Source organism: Micrasema longulum, unplaced genomic scaffold (genome assembly GCF_059751315.1).
Source record: "Micrasema longulum isolate JH-2025_06_02 unplaced genomic scaffold, ASM5975131v1 h1tg001143l, whole genome shotgun sequence".
Lineage (NCBI taxonomy): Eukaryota > Metazoa > Arthropoda > Insecta > Trichoptera > Brachycentridae > Micrasema > Micrasema longulum.
In genome coordinates this window covers 546677-563972 of record NW_028278331.1, presented here as the reverse complement: position 1 = coordinate 563972, position 17296 = coordinate 546677, and the positions used below count along the sequence as shown (strand labels likewise).

General features: G+C 32.6%; 1 protein-coding gene across 4 annotated transcripts in view; it reads left to right on the top strand.

Moving 5' to 3' along the window:
• Positions 1–17296, top strand: part of Ufd4 (ubiquitin fusion-degradation 4-like) — a 57956-nt gene that overhangs the window by 5030 nt on the left and 35630 nt on the right. For all 4 annotated transcript variants that reach the window (XM_088233709.1, XM_088233708.1, XM_088233707.1 and 1 more), the window contains exons 8-15: positions 349–497; positions 2854–2987; positions 6112–6353; positions 7630–7794; positions 9378–9507; positions 9648–9837; positions 15509–15701; positions 16230–16442. In XM_088233709.1, coding sequence (XP_088089835.1) covers positions 349–497; positions 2854–2987; positions 6112–6353; positions 7630–7794; positions 9378–9507; positions 9648–9837; positions 15509–15701; positions 16230–16442 — 1416 coding nt within the window. The remainder of the gene's footprint in view (positions 1–348; positions 498–2853; positions 2988–6111; positions 6354–7629; positions 7795–9377; positions 9508–9647; positions 9838–15508; positions 15702–16229; positions 16443–17296) is intronic.

Sequence of the window (17296 nt, the reverse complement as noted above, 5' to 3'; positions counted from 1 at the left end):
TTACTCTTAGTTCAGTCCATTTAGTCACATTTTTTTTGTTTTGTATTCTAGAATCTGTTTTTTGTTTCTTCCATGGTTAAACGGGCTTTTATGATTGCAAACTAGTTAATTTGACACCATAGATAAGTACATGTATGTATTTCAAATGTTAACAATTTTTAAATATTTTAATTGCTTTTTTAAATTACATTTTAGAAAGTTTCTTCATCTGCATTGTTACTTTGTACAATAAAATATATTTAAAAACATTATCTTCCTCTGTAACTGAAGGATTTAGTTGAGGGTAACTTAAAAAATATAATTTCCCTTTGTTTGCTTTTCCATACTGATATTCGAGTGTTTGGTCAGGTTTGGTGGAAGAGCTGGTCCGTCGACTGGGGGCCTGCGGGGCCTCGGACAGCAGCGAGGAGAGTGCTCCTGCGGGGGGCCACACCTCCGTGTCCACCACCGTGAGCCTCCTCTCCACCCTGTGCCGGGGTTCGGCGCAGATCACGCACGTCAGTTATATTCCTCATGGCTACTTGTATCAAAAGACTACGAGAAAGAAAATTTAAAACTGTTTAATATTGGATATATAAATAGCTCAATAGATTTTTTCAAAAAGAGAATTATCCACTCCTTTACAGAGCTCATAGTCTGTCATTTTCTGGCTTGAGTAATCATTTATTGCCATATTCACAATTTTACTCCTAATTGAATTATTGTTATTATTGTGGATAATTTATAAAGCGCCCTTTTTGTGAAAATCTCCTCAAGGGCGATGTATCGTCTTTATGGTAACTGGAACATGGTGATCTCGTAAATCAAACAGTAGAAAAACACTTGATTTGAATTACCTTTATTTTCCATTTATTTAGAAGTATAACACTATCAAAACAGGGCGTAGATGTTGACTTGCTAAGAAAAGGTGTATAAAAATAGAAGAAGCGAGGTCCGTATACAATGATAAAGTAATACGGCATTCTATCCTTTCCGCCTACCCACGCGGGGGAATGGCGTTAGTACAGACTCCACTGATCAAACTAAACTGTTTCACTATCTCTTAAGTCTGACCACAATCTGACTGCGTTCCCCTTTTGTAAAGGAGAACAATTCGTTTTTATTATAAACAAAATGGCCAGCGTTAAGACGCCATAGTTAATAATAAATTAGTCTAAAACAAAACAGCGTAATCCCAAACATGACAAAATTCTTTTTCCTTTATAAGAAATATTACTACACAGCAAATCTAAATATTTAAGATCTTTACATACGAATTGCATTGTTCAAAGAAATAAAGTCATACCCAAATTTATTTTTCTTAATGCGCCCTGTTTTATCTACTCTTATAATGTTACAAATACAACACACATTGTTTCTTATTCACGACACAATAGTCTAAAAATAATGATTAGGCAAAAGTACATCATAAAAGCTTCAAAACTTAAATACAAGTACAAGAAAATGTTAGTATTAATTACGTCATACAAAAAAAATATCCATGTGCTTACACGATAAGACATAATCAGAATACTCTTGTAGGCCAAATAGAAAAATAAAATATCGTCAGAAATCTGCTCATAAAAGGTCTAAACAGGCGCTGTACAATAAATATCCCAACACGTCTTGCAGCTACATAGCGTATGAACGGTTGGGATTCTAGTTCCTGATTTCCAATTATAATTTTATTTAATAAGAGAACAGATAAGAGCTAGATTACAGCATGTCTTGCAGCTACAGAGCGCATAGATGGTATGAAACCTAGCCCCCATTTACATAATTAAAAAATTGAATTTGACTTTTTCTAATTATTTTTTCAAATAAGAGCTGGATTACAACACATCCTGCAGCTACAGAGTGCATCGACAGTTGGAATTCTAAACCCTATTTATGAATTTTAATTTTGAAATAATTTTAAAGCTTATGACATTTACTTTAACGAACGTCTTGCAGCTACAAAGCGCATTAACGAATGGCATTCTAGAAACCTAACAATGACTTAAAGAAAAAATATACATTGAACAGAAGTAAGATACCGTGTAATCTTTTACAGAATTCTTTTTTCTCTTATGTTACACAAAAATATTATAACTGCCTATTTATTATAAGAGCAAAAATTCATTAACATTTTCTTATATACCCACGAACAGGCCATGCGCTTGTGGGATTTTTGTTTACTATTAATATGTATTTCATTGCTATGTAACTATCCTTTATTTTTGAATACTCTGTTTTACCCCTTATGTTTATTGTAAAAACAAAAAAAAAAAAAAATAAATAAAAAAAAAAGAAAACTAAGTGTTCTTGATAAAAAGTATCGTTCACAATATGAAAGCAACTACCGATGTTTGGGTCTGCCTGGTGACCGAAAACAAGTTAGCCACATCTCTTCGGTTAATTCCTGGGAGATACGATGCACATGTGCACCAAGGGATTATGCCTTTTGTTCCACCGGCTTCATGTCTACATTAAAAAAATAAATGGTTTATTTATTTTTAAATTTATTGCAACAGACAGGAAAAACATTATTGAGAAGAGAATATGTAAGTCTAGGCATTTACAGGGCTTATGACCTGTCATTGGCTGGTTTAATAACTCCCTAGGGAGGGATCCAGCTAGTCTGCAAGCATTTAGACATACACAAACACTGTTGGTTTATTTATTTATTGATCTATGGTTCAATTAAATTTTGGCAATAAGTAGCGTTTATCACATTAGTAAAAATGTATTGTATTTAATTTGTTGGCAAAGAACTTTCCCTTGTAAGATGCTTTAAATTCTTATTTGTATTTTTAAATTCTTAAGATATCTCTTTCTCTTATTAAAATTTCCCGTGTATTAAATTCTGTACTTAGAGTGATTTGTATTCCTCAGAGTCTCGTGAGACTGGATCTGTGTGCCGCGCTGGAGCGAGCTGTGGCTGTGGATGAGCGCTGGTGCTTGGAATGCATGCGCCTGGTGGATTTGCTACTGGTCTTGCTATGTGAGGGAAGGCACGCCATACAGAGGTAACCGATCAAACGGTGTATTATCATAACGCTCACTTAGATTCTTCTTAAAAATGTATTTTTTCAAAAGACTGCTTCTTGTCAATCCAAGCATTTAAACTCATGCCCCTTTCTTATCTTTTTTTTAATATTTAGTCTTAAAAAATAGTACAAACATAATTTATTTATTTATTAACGGACTTAGTCCATTCAAAAAATGGCAAATGCAAATCTTTATAATACATACAGGCACAATTGAAATAAAAAAAATTAAAGCTAGGACAAAAAATTTGTGAAAAGCGGTGTTATTTTTGAAAACTGGCGGTGTTATTTTTTAGAACCAATTTGAGTACACGGGTTGATAATAAAAGTCAAATGCATTGTTTTTTTTGCATTAAAAGTATTTATTTTACAATAATACAACTAATTAAAATAATAAAAATACTTTATAGTTTTATTCTACTTTTATTTATAATTATTTTATAAATTTTTTACCAGTGACCGGGTTTCGTCGTGACCGACATCGTCAGACTGGTCAGATGTCAGACACATCGTCAGACAAATTTATAAAATAATTATAAATAAAACTATAAAGTATTTTTATTATTATAATTAAAATGCAGTTCCACCAAGAAATGTCAGTAGAAAAACTCAAATAATACAACATTAAAAACACTGAATATAAACTACATATTATAAACTAACTTGTAATATATTTTTTCAAAAACTGAATACAAAAAATTAAGCAAATATTACATAAAACGCGGAATATATATGTGTACAATGCACATGCAAAAGATGGTCACCCAAAACCACCTTCAACGTCTCAACAAATTTAGTCATGTAACACGCTGAATCTGTCACTACACTCTTCACATTTTTAAAATCAATATTGTAGTCTTTCAGGGCATCTATTATAGCCCTAACACAATTTGTAGCGTTGGCTGACTCTAAAAATTTTACCCCTGTCACAAACAATTTTACCCCTTCAGGACTTGTATTAATTCTAACTTCTTTCACTTTGCAAACTCTGTCGGCAGCTACAATTCCGAGATACTTCTCTCTTAATGTTTTTGTGCAAGGCAAATCCAGCACCTGAAAAAAAAAACAATCGTAAACTGAGAAAGGAAAACTGTATTTTTGTCAATTTTTTAAGTCTACTGTCAAATGTTTTCATTCGGCGTTAATCTTGAAATTAAAATAGTGTTTGTAAAAGTAGTGGCTTTGGAAATTGTTTTGATCAGTGCAGTTTACGAAACAAATTCACTGCGTACTATAAAAATTACAGGTAAAATGTTGAATGTCGTATTTTTACCACTTAATAAATATGTGTCAAAAACAGTTAGGTTATCAAAATCGGTAAAATAACATTAAAAATAAACGTTATGCTCAGATTAAAGTAAATAAAAATAAATCAAATACCTTGCATATATTTGTCAATCCAGGCTCTGACATGCGGAGCTTCGAGTTTTTTCAAAGGTATGTAGGCTTTGATAAAAGTTTCAGTCGTGTCTTTAGCCAATTCCATAACAGCGTCCTGTCTTCTGGTAACATCTTTTATTTATAAGATTGCTTTGAAGTGCAAGCTAAATTCTTCTTGGTATTTTTCCTATGTTTCACACCATGAATATGATTTTCGCAAGAATCCTTTTGTTCCCAAGATATCGTCATATTCAGCAGAATCGGGACATAACAACACTTTTATGGAAATATTACAGTTATGAAAACAAATATGGCCTCCAATTCTAATCAAGCCAAGATTCCATAGAATGACGCAGAGAAACGAGCGTGATGTTAGCAACTCAAAATATTCGGCGAAATATTTTATGGCTGTTCAAAGCTTGTTATTTTCCAAAACACCGAATTTTGCGTTATTTTCGAAAAACTCGAAATTTCGCGTTATTCGCATAAAAATGCCAAATTTTGCGTTATTTTTCGTTTTATCGCGATTGCGAAATTTTCCAGTCTCTACTTATATCTAATTATCGTCAAAATATATACTAATTTTTAACCTTTCTAAACAATATACATATGTACACTGTACTTTTTTTTTTCAAAAATACTCTTTTTAGAACAAGATTATACAGTGAAATTTTATCAAGTAAGGATGAAAAAATTAACTTAATAAAATATTATATTTGTATGGGAAAATTTGACAAAATTTTTTGAACACGAATTCTAAACTTGTTTGAACCGAGTTCCTTTTAATCAATAATTATTGTTTAAGGTTAAACGAAACGGTGTTTGTCCATATAAAGCGGACTAAATTTAGTGAACGCGCATTTGCGGTCGCAGGCCCTATGGCATGGAATGCTCTCCCAGCAGAGGTGCGAGGCTGTGAAAGTGAAGTGATGTTTTGGAAAAAACTTAAAACCCACTTGTTCTCTAAATCATTTGAATAAATCCGTAGCATGTGACAACAAAATAAATTATTTTAATTAAATTACAAATTTAAAAGAATCACTATGTAAAGCGCCCTTGAGGTATTTTGTTATGAAAATGGCGCTATATAAGTTATCCATAATAATAATAATAATAATAAACTTCACTTCTATAAATCTTTGTATTCTTAAAAAAAATGACAAAAAAATTGCTGAGCGCAAACCAATTTTCGTAGAAGCAGTTGTATTAAAAATCTGTTATTTTGATTTTTCGAATTATTTTCAATTTAAACAATCTTATGCATGTGTGCGTAGAATCGATTTTCGCAAAACAAAACATTGTCTTATTAAAAAAAGAGAAAGAATGGTTTTTACTCCATTTTAATTCTGTTAGTTGAAAAGTGATATCATTATTACTGTTAAACAACTGATAAATTTTGACAACCTAGTAAAAAGAGTGTGTTAAAAACATAATATATGTATGTTCGGTGTAGCTATTATGTTAATACAGATTCTTTTTTTTTCATTAGAATAGAATTCAGTAGAATTGTGTAGAATAAATTATTTGTCCAAAACTTGACCTTCCTTACCTCCTTTCCTTTTTTTCTTAATATTTATTGTAATTTAAATTATTATTACGTTATATAACCGTTGCTTTGGATACTTCATCTTTTCCATAAAAAAATATAGGACTGATTTTCAGTACTTAAAAATATTTGTAGCTTGATTTTGTGTAGCATAAAATATAATGTTTCTGCGATCAGGGCTAGCGGAGGAGGCTCTATGGGGAGTGCAGGAACCCTGAGGAGAAGTGAGGCCTGCAGCAGTGACAAGTCCCACCGTCAGCTCATCGACTGCATCCGCAGCAAGGACACGGACGCACTCATGGAGGCCGTCCAGTCTGGAAACGTGGATGTCAACTTCATGGATGATGTCGGACAAACACTTCTCAACTGGGCCGCTGCGTTTGGCACACACGAAATGGTTGAATTCTTGTGTGAAAGAGGTAGTCTCTTACATTCAATCACATAATCCCCAAAATGTATAATTTACATTGCAAACCATAATACCATTATTGGAATTTTCGCACTTTCAACTAACTACTTGGCCGATATAACAAGAAAGTAAACAGAGGACCTCATTTAGTAAAACTTATGTATCTAAATCTAATAATATCATTTGTGTAATACTGAGAATTTCCTAATACAGTCAAACTTGGTTATTACGAGGAAGATGGGACCGACTGAATTTGCTCATTATAAGCATTACTCGTTATACCAGAGTATATAATCATAATCGAGTTATACAATCACCATTGCATATTGTCACTAAGTAAACATACTACAAGATTTTTCACACAACATTCTACTTCACAAATAACAGCCACTTTTTCACAAATTAAGAGACACTTTGCCTTGTTAGTAGACATGTTAGTTTATTCAAGGGTTAGTTTTCAAAACATTTAAGTTTGTAAGTGAAAATTCTTGATGGAACTTCATTGTAATTTATTATATAAATAAAACACAAGTGATACTTTAATCCACAAATTTGGAATATCCAGTGACCGGTTTCATCGCTTTCGCAACATCTTCGAGACTGGTATCTTTATTAAAGAGTTAAATGTATTTATACAAAACAGAGGTAAGGATAGATAATTCAAGGTTAGTTTTTAATTGCTTTAACATCGCCCACTCGTAATATTTATTATGCATTCACCATAGAACATAACATACTGAAAAGTGTTGAAAAAACCCCCAAAATACGGGTGTCATTCATTAATTACATAAGAAGTCGTAAATTGTAATGTTGCACCGAGCCGGCCATTTGAACCATGTGTGTGATATTTTTTCAATGTTGTCGGCGAAAACACCAATTAGGTACTTAGACACTTATAGTGTCATAAACGTCATCTGATCCCAATGCCCAGCGGCGTCGGTTCTAAGTTAGCCGCCCGTTTAGATTTTATTACTCAGATTCTTGATTTAAAAATGATGTTTTCAAAAGATTGAAGAGTTTATGCTCAATTGTTGACAATATTTTTGGTCGGTAAAAGTGAAGAAATGTATAGAAAAAACCACAAACTAAAATGACAACTAATGTTTCCTCATTATACCCAAGATCTCGCTATTTCCGTGATCGTAATAACCAAGTTTGATACTAAATTAATTTAACAGAACCATTTTGCCAACAATCTTAAAACAGGTCATTAAACAACTGATTTTGTCAGCATCAGATAGAATTACACACCCTACATGTTTTATTTACTGTTCATCTTCTCCCAGGTGCCGATGTGAATAAAGGTCAACGTAGTTCCTCTCTTCACTATGCCGCATGCTTCGGAAGACCGGCCGTAGCTAAAGTGCTCCTACGACACGGTGCCAATGCAGATTTAAGAGATGAGGATGGTAAAACTCCACTAGACAAAGCGAGAGAACGACATGATCAAGGTAATTTTTATCCCATCTTACTATTTTATTTACAGTAAAACCTTGTTTTTACGTTCCTCAATTTTACATTTTCCCGCTTTTTACGCCGAAATGTTTTAAATTTTTCCACACATTCTCATTCAAATATCCCCCCAATTAACGTTTATGTGTTTTTCATAACCCCGGTTTACGTTGAAAATTTTTCGAAACTCATTCAATCTGTCCAAAGACGTCGAGCCGCGCGCTGCCGCGTGAATGGAGAATAAAATCGAGGCAAATAAAAAAATGTGTAAATTATTGTCTCAAACCAAATTCAAAGTAGGTGCAGTGTAATCAACCATTTTGTTTAAGTGTCTAATTTTGACATTTTACTAAATTTTGACATGCAGTTGACGCATGTTTAGAAATAATAAAATCTTTACATCAATACATTGCGATGCAGAAAGTTTAAAAATTTGGCAATAGAAATATTATTTGGAGTTATTTATCTATTTATTTTGTTCATTAACGCCCAAAAGGCATTTACAAAAAATAAAAATGAAATACATGCTAACATACTAAATAAATATAATGTGAAAAGAAGACATTTAAACAGTTATCATAAAAGTGTGAAACACTTTTGCCTTGCCGCGATGTAAATGACAGTTGAAATTCTGTGGTACCATGCTAAAAAAATTGATACCATCTACATAAAATTTCCCAATATTTAGGGGAAAAACCATTGTATGTATTTTATTGAAATTCAAAATTTTATTTTCATGTTTTTAAGGTTAAGTACCTGCATAAAATTAAGCCAACATGATTTTTAAGTAAAAAAAAACACAGTATTGATTGAAAAAATACAAAATATTTTTAATGAAATCATTGGTAAATATTATTAATAATCCCCAACTTTTTACTACTATATTTGGTATAGTCTAGTACAATAAATATATTTTTATGAAATTTTATTTTTTTCCATACATTTTTCATTTTCTTACTTTAGCGTTAAAACTGGGGTTTTACTGTACGTAGATAGTTATGTATGTTGGTCTGCAGAATTTTTCATGCTTCTGTATTTTTTATGCATTTATTTCCATGGTTGAAATGGAGTCTTTTTGTATTAATGTGCCCTGTGTTACATATTCGTACTCTTTGTCGACGTTTCGAGAGAGTGGGTATAGTGCGTAAGGTACATGGAACCGTAACAGTTAGAGATAAACAAAGATAAGATTACCAATGAGGAGAAAAACAGAGTCTCAAAACTCATTGTATAAGGGATTGCAGCTGAACCAATGAGTTACCCGAAGAAGTTAAATAAACCGAAAGCATTGAAATATTTTTAATTCATTTGAAAAAATATGTTCATGAAAAATTGTGATAAAAAATTGTAATGTTATTAAATGTTTATATTAGTTCCTAAGATGTTATAAACTAACTTAATAAAGCATAAAATGAAACAAATAAAAAAGTAACCCTAAACAATTCAATTTGCACCTGAAGGTCTGTTAAAATATAACAAATTAATTTCATAGTACTAATTTTTATCCATGTACATACCTTAACATAAACTGACCCTTTTAGCATTTTTTCCTGCCTCATATGATTGTTTATTGTCCCCTCAGGACACAGGGAAGTGGCCGCCATTCTGCAGTGCCCCGGGGAGTGGCTAATCCTAGGGGCGACCAACCTGGAGACGGAAGCTCCCACGGCCCAGACCCTCGGAGACAAGGAAATGGCTCCCATCTACCTATCGTCAGTACCTTCTTATTATTTTATTATGTAAAAATACACACTTATACAAAAACATTATTCACTTATTGCATAAATCTATGAACCGCAGACAAAGATTGAATAAATTAATATATGAATAAATAATCTCTTTTTGTTACCAGCCGTATGCTGCCAATATTCTGCGGTCGGTATCTGGGCTCTGTAGTATCGGGGGTGAAGCGAGCGTGTCTGAGTCTGGTGAGGAAGATGGTCCACTACTGCCCCTCTAGCCTCCTACTTTCCTCCCCCCTGGCCGACACTCCGGCCGCCGCCGCCCTCACACAGCTCATCGCCTCTGTTCTGGACATCGAGGTCAGCCACTCTATTCTCCTCAACTGCTTGATTATGGCCGCAGTCCCAATATTAAACTAACACTGTATTCTACCATTGTCGTACAGGGAAACTAGAATAAGGTGAATGTACTGACCGTGTGTATTAGCAGAGGGGTACAAAGAAAGCTTTTAAATTTATGATAAATTAGCATATATAAAAATTATATTGAATCTGAAAAAACGACACCAGTTTTTATAAACAGTTCTAGATAAGGGTGGGCCATTGAAACATTTTATTATCAGATTATTCACTAACTAAAGTAAAAAAAATTGAAATTTTTAAGTCCCATTTTTTCCATTCATTCCATACATTCTCATTCAAATATTCCCCCTATTAACATTTTTTACGTTTTTCATAACCCCAGTTTTATGCTGAAAATTTTTCAAAACTAATTCGATATGTCAAAAAACGCCGAGGCCGCGCGCGGCGTTGATTCGAGTTGTAGTAGAGTGCAATTTGAACCTCCGACCTTTGGCCCGTGAGTCCACAATACTATAACTGGACCACAACCCGGTTCGGACCATATCCTTATATGTTAAAATTGTTTTTGAACAAAACGCCATATTGACATTTTACTAAATTGTAACACGGGGTTAATGCATGTTTAGGAAGATTAAGATATTTACATCAATAAATTACGACGGGGAAAGTTAAAAATGTGGCAGCAGAAATATTATTGAAATTTATAAACATAATGCGAAAAGAAGATGGTTTTAACAGTTATCATAAAAGTGTAAAACGGTTTTGCCGTGATGTAAATGACAGATGAAATTCTGTGGTGCCATAGTAAAGAAAGTTATACCATATAAATAAAATTTACCAACATTTAGGGGAAAAATAGTTGTATTTTATGCAAATTCAAATTTTTAACTTTGTGTAAGTACATAATTTTATTTTTAAATGTTTGATCTAATTCAATAGAAAAAACACATTATAATATTGATTGAAATGAAATTGAAAATAGGTATAAATATTAATAATCCCCAATTATGATAGTTTTTACAATTTTTCTGGCAGTATATTTACACTATAGTATTGTACATTAATTTTATTTTTATGTAATTCCGCTTTCCATTCATTTTCCATTTCCTCACATTAGCATTTCCCTCAGTTTTACACTTTTTTTTGTTGAAAAAGGTTTTTTTTAATAGTAAAATATAGATTTGGAGGTGCATTTGATACAATGGTTAGTGACATAATTGAATGATCTAAATAATTCAATAAATCTGAATTTATTCTGAATAAAGTTGGAGCAATTCAAAATATTTTCACTCACCCAGTACTACTCAATTCAAACAAATATATAATAATCCAATGCATTAATTATTTTCATTCGAATGGTTGATCAGTACTTCTATTACAAATATGCAGTCAATATTAACACATTATATTTATTGGAGCAAGACTTTGGTAGTGATTATTGCGCAAGAAGAATATATTCTCTCTTCTGCACATGCTTGGCAGTTCGAGAATAGTCATTTGAAATTTCTCAACTACAATATTGTGTTAAGGGACAATGGGGAAGTTCAGTGTTTTTTTAATTTTTTAAAATTTGTTAATAGACTATAAAACTAAGCCAAAAAAATTAATTATTTTAATGTATCGTATTATCATCGCTATCAAGTTTTCTAATTTGAAATTACTCAGTCACGAGTCGTCGTCGGTGAGTTATGCTGCCATTTAAAAGAAGATCCCCGTAAATTTCTGAACTTCTAAACTTCCTCATTGTACCTCTAGTCTTAACTACTGGTGGAATCCACGCATGGCTTAATACAATTACAAATTTGTTGGTAATATTTATAAATGTCTAACAATTTCAAACTGGGGTTGTGTTCGTATCAAACCATACAATAGGAAATGTGATTTAATGCTTAGAAAGAAACCAATTTAATAATATTGATGTCTTTTGTAGATATTTCTTGAGAAAACTCCAATGTTGATAATGTTGATAATAATATCAATAAAATTTCCTGGTTTAGTTTTATTATTTTATTTATTGACCAACGAGTTCTTCCGTCTGAGTAGGTATCTTCATTCTCGAAGATTTAATGAAATAGTAAAACTACGATAAACTAAATAATTTTATTTATATTTTATATCAAAATTACTAACCAATTTATTGGTTATAATTTTATTTTTCCATTAAAATAAATTAAAACGAATAAAAAAAGGGTTTATATGGCATTTAAAAAAAATAGTAATTACACAAATATATATTTTTTCTTAAATACACATTGTTTTGTGCGAATTTCATGGTATGTTTAAAAATCTCATTATTGGTTTATTAATTGTTGTAATGAATAATTTGTATTTTTTTCTAAATGACACTTAAGATCTTTTCTCTTGGAGCATCAATATATTGTACATTGAAAAAAAAATATCGCACAAAAGAAATGGAATCTTGACCACAAATATTTGATCTTGCACATCATGTTAAGTTACAATGAATCTAGATTTAGGTGCACACGGTTGTAACGATAATTGCGCATTGCGGCACCTCTCACTAATGCGAGTCGGTGGAGGAAGGCTCTAGTTGTGTGTACCGCATTACAGGAGTCGGTGTGTAGCTGGTGGGTGGGCAGTGCCCCCCCGCGCCCCCCGCGCCACCCGCCCCACCTCTACATTAGGTCTCCTCCTACGGTAACGGCTCGGCCCCCGTCTTTTCGTGTGTGCATTCCTGCCTTGTAGTGAAACAAACTTATCTGTTAAAGGGCGCCATAATCAGTCTTAGTGTTGCCCACACCTAAAATCTATCTCAATTTCAGGAAACTGTATTTGAATATTGGAAAAAACAAATAAAAAATATACCTTAGAACCTCTTTTTACACGGCGAATATGTTCCACTTAGTAGGGTGTAAAAAACGTATACTAAAAAAATAACACCAATAACGGTTTCCTTGTACAAAAATCAATTTGGGATTTAAAAAATTAAATTTACTTATTGTACCTTGTTTTTTTTCTTAAATGTGACATCAAAATACTTACATATATTGTAAAAAAGATTATTTACTATCATAAATTATGCGTCAAGTAAGTAAAAGAGCGATGTAGGGCATTCTAACAGTGAATAGTTTAAATTTATTACTATTACGCATAAATTAATGTAATTTTTTTTTAAATTTAATGTTTTGACCATGTTATTTCAAAACCGAGTAAAATGAGGTTCCAGTGTACTTGTTTGTTTATGGAAAACAAAAAATATATTCTGTTTTTAAAAAGTATATTAAATAGGAAACATCATTATACTGTACGTCAACACTCCCAACTGAATGATGTGTGTACAAAATGGCGTCTTTAGTTCAAATTTAGTTTGTTCTACAGATAAGTTTGTTCATCTGTACTACCACCAGACAGACTCCAGATCTCGTGTTACCCGTGTCAATAACCAATTTCTACCTGCATAGGTTCACTTTGTTTATCAACACGCTGTGTTGGTCATATTCCCATTCTTGTCCCTACCCGTGTACATAATATGCATCGAAGTTTGCTGATACATCTTACTCCATAACTTTGGCCCGAGCTTCAGAGCCAAATCATTTCATCCGCTGTCGAGGATGTATTAAACCTACTACAATAAAAAACTCACTTCAATACCATGTCGACATCAATGCTGAATAATATATTTGTGCAATTAATGTTTTATTTGATACTTGATATAACCGTTGAGAAGTATGTAGAAAAATGCAACCATTCTGTATTGTTTTAAATAATAACATATTGTAATCTCTACTAATGAAAGACTTTATTTATTTGTTTAACCTTTTATACATTTGCGGGCTTATCGTCAAATGGCAATTTCTTTCAACCAACCAATAAAATTTAAACTATTATTTATTTATTTTGATTTCAATATGTAGGTATGCAAAAAAAGCAAAATAAAATAAATTCTGAAATAGACTTAGCAATACATGTATATAAATAAATACCTTTACCCTTTATAAAACAGGAGCACAATATAAAGGTCATATTGTAAACGCCATAAAAATTGATTTTGTGCATCATCATTCCCTTTCCGCACCTAATGGTGCATAGGGCACTGAATTGGTACACCAATCACAGCGTATCTTGATCATTTTTGTTACACGAAGATAAGATGGATCAGTCTTACGCTTCAGGTACTAGTCCAGCGACTATGGAATATTCTGGTGTGAAAACATCCTTTAAAATAAATATTTCACATTAACCATGTCGGGAATCGAACCCGAGACCTCTCGCATGGTAAGCAAATGCGCTGAGGCCGGCAAAGTAAAAACAATTATGAGCAAATTTATTTAATTTGTAAGAAACAAAGTAAATACAATCATGTGCCTACACATTACAAAATTTATTGCTATCAGATTTGGTAAAGTATCTAAAATAAAATATTTTTATTGGATTAAATTCTACTTTTAATTGTTAAATATATAAAAATTGTATAATGTGACATGTTTCACTTTGTTAGGACATTATAAAAAAACTAAACAAAGATATTTCTTAACAAGACAAATGCATCACATTATACACTCTTGTATATTTAAAAAATAAAAGTAGAATTTAATCCAATAAAAGTATTTTATTTTGGGTACCTTATCAAATTTTAATATGGAATTCTACCAATTAACTGCATACACAATAAATATGCTAACAGATATTATGTAATGTTATTATTTAGTAGAATGATCTTTGGTTTTTATTGCATGTTTCAAAATGCGTAAGTTTTGCGTGTCTCCTATAAAATGTATTTATTTATTCATTTCAAATTAGATTTGTTTACACATTGGCTAACTTATTGCCATGCTCTGTTAAGCCTACAATAAAACAAGAGAAAAATAATAATTAAATTGATATTAATTACATAAATGATACAATAGCATCGCGCATCCGATAATATAGACATAACTCACAGATTTTTAGTTAAGTATACAGAAGAAATTATGAAAAATACACTCGTATGCTAAAAAAATTATCAAATTCTAGCTTTACGATTTACCCGCTTGATGGCTGTATGACGTACTTACACTAACACTTATTTGATCGCTGCCATTCTCAAACAGTGTCATATTTTAACTACTTTCTTTTTGAAAATCACAGCATTTTTAAAGACAAATTTAAATATCATTGTTTGTAACTACATTTTACTAGTTGTGAGATATTGCACTTTTAAAGTTAAAAGCTTATCCCAAATCAACAATTCAAATAAAACTGCAAGCTGAATTCTATAAAATATTCTTTTTTATATTTATAAAGTATGGAATACTTTTGTTTACTTTTTAAATAAACATTATTTTATGCAATTTATGAAGACATCTCATTTTCCGAAAATTTGTATTTACCGATTGTGCCAGAAACCTGACAATATATATGACACGTCTGAATTGCTTTTAAGGGTAAAAAACAAAAAAACTTAATGAAAAATACATTGTTTTAATATGTGTTAATTTAGTTGTTTGGCTCTCCTGAAACTTCTGATTTATCAAGTTATGACTATTTGATTGGATGTGCGATATATAGTGATAGAATCATTAAAATTGATTGAAAATAAGATAATACAAATACATAATAATAAAAAAATAATACTCGGATCTAGTAAATTTTTCATGTTTCCAAAATGACCGGATCCATTGAGAAAATGATAAGTAATTATGTGGCTCACGCAATGAACTGTCTGTAGGAGGATGAAGACGGACAGCTGGCCGCGCTGGCGATAGCTGAGGAGTTGATGCAGAAGGCCAGCGATGTGTACCTGGAGCAGTTCGCTCGCCTCGGGGTGATATCCAAGGTGCAGCAGCTGGGAGCCGCCTCCCCCGACGCCACCACCCCCACGGCTGACCAGTCTCCGGAAGAACAAGCCAGCCAAAGCCACGGTTATTTTACACTTTCATTATATTTGCTCAGTTTGCTAGTTATGAGTTAGAATTCTTACCATGTATGAGAGTTATGCTCGATCCTTTTACTGTGATCTGAAAATTTTACGTGTAACGTGTTTAATTATTACTACTAAATTGGCAGACAGCTATTAGCTGTTATCTCCGTGTTTTCAGAATATGGTATGTAAAAAAAGAAAAAGAATAAAATATATGGCATGTATTTACTGTATTTTGCAAATTAATTTTGACATTTAACAATTATTTTTTTATTAAAATGCTGCAAGACAAATTTTACATTTGTATAAAAAAAAAACACAACTTGTTATTCTGTATTGAGTTATTGTCAATCTCTGTCGCTTAATCATGTAATTTTCTCTTTATATGTAAAAGGGACTATGTGCCATTTATTTTAATAAAATATAGTAAAACTATATTCACACAATAAGCAATTTATTTTGAATGAATTATTTACCAAATGACACCTTGTACTAGCATTGTTTGGTCACAAAGCCGCTGATTCCGCAGACGCTGAAGACGCTCAAGAGCTGCTGCTGGGGGGGGCGTACTGGTGGCGCGAGTGGTCACTGTGCCGCGGCCGGGACTGCCTGTACCTGTGGAGCGACTCGGCCGCGCTGGAGCTGTCCAATGGCAGCAACGGCTGGTTCCGCTTCATTTTGGACGGGAAGCTCGCCACCATGTATAGCTCCGGTAGTCCCGAGCACCAGACTGACAACACAGGTACCCGTTCCCGCTTCTGATGAAAATCCACTGTAAAACCATTTTAAATCTACGGTTTTGATGTTTGAATCTCAAATAAACGTACGGCATTTATTCAATTTTGTATTTATGCTTGGTTTTTCGATATATCGCACACCCCCGTCCCGAGTGCCACGAGTCTAAATTGAAAAAAACCACTTTGAAGATTTGAAATTCACTCAATATAATAATTTATTTGACAATTGTAGTCTGCGTTACTTCATGGGTTGTTTCAATTCAGACTGTAAATATAAGGTAGAAGTTGATGATGAATGAATACGAAGCGAAGATAATTATTATTTTCTTTGAGATAAAAGTATCGCAAAATCGATTTTGAACCTTTTCTATTTCAAGGACGTGGTTTAATTCGGAAGGCTCCCAAATTACGGAACAGTATTCTAGTATGCTGCGGACTAATGTATCATACAATGTGCTAATTGCAGTAGTTTTATTGAAATACGAGGATTGTGTAAAAAATAAGGTTCTTAAATTTTTTCCAGTTTAAAGCATTTTTTATTTAAACTGAAAAATGCATATTGGAAAGCTTAATTTCTTAACTATTTTTCAACATAATCACCAGATTTTTCAATGCATTTTTGTTGACGACTAATCCACTTTCGGAATCCAGTTTCAAAGAAGTCCGCCGCCAGTCCGTGGAGGAATTGGGTGACCGCTTCCTGCACTCTTTCACCAGTCTCGAAACGTTGTCCACCCAAGTGTTGCTTTAATTTTGGAAACAAGTGGAAGTCACTCGGTGCAAGATCAGGGCTGTAAGGAGTGTGTTCAACGAGATCTCAGACAAAATTTTCGATTAAATCCTTGGTTTGGCGAGAGAC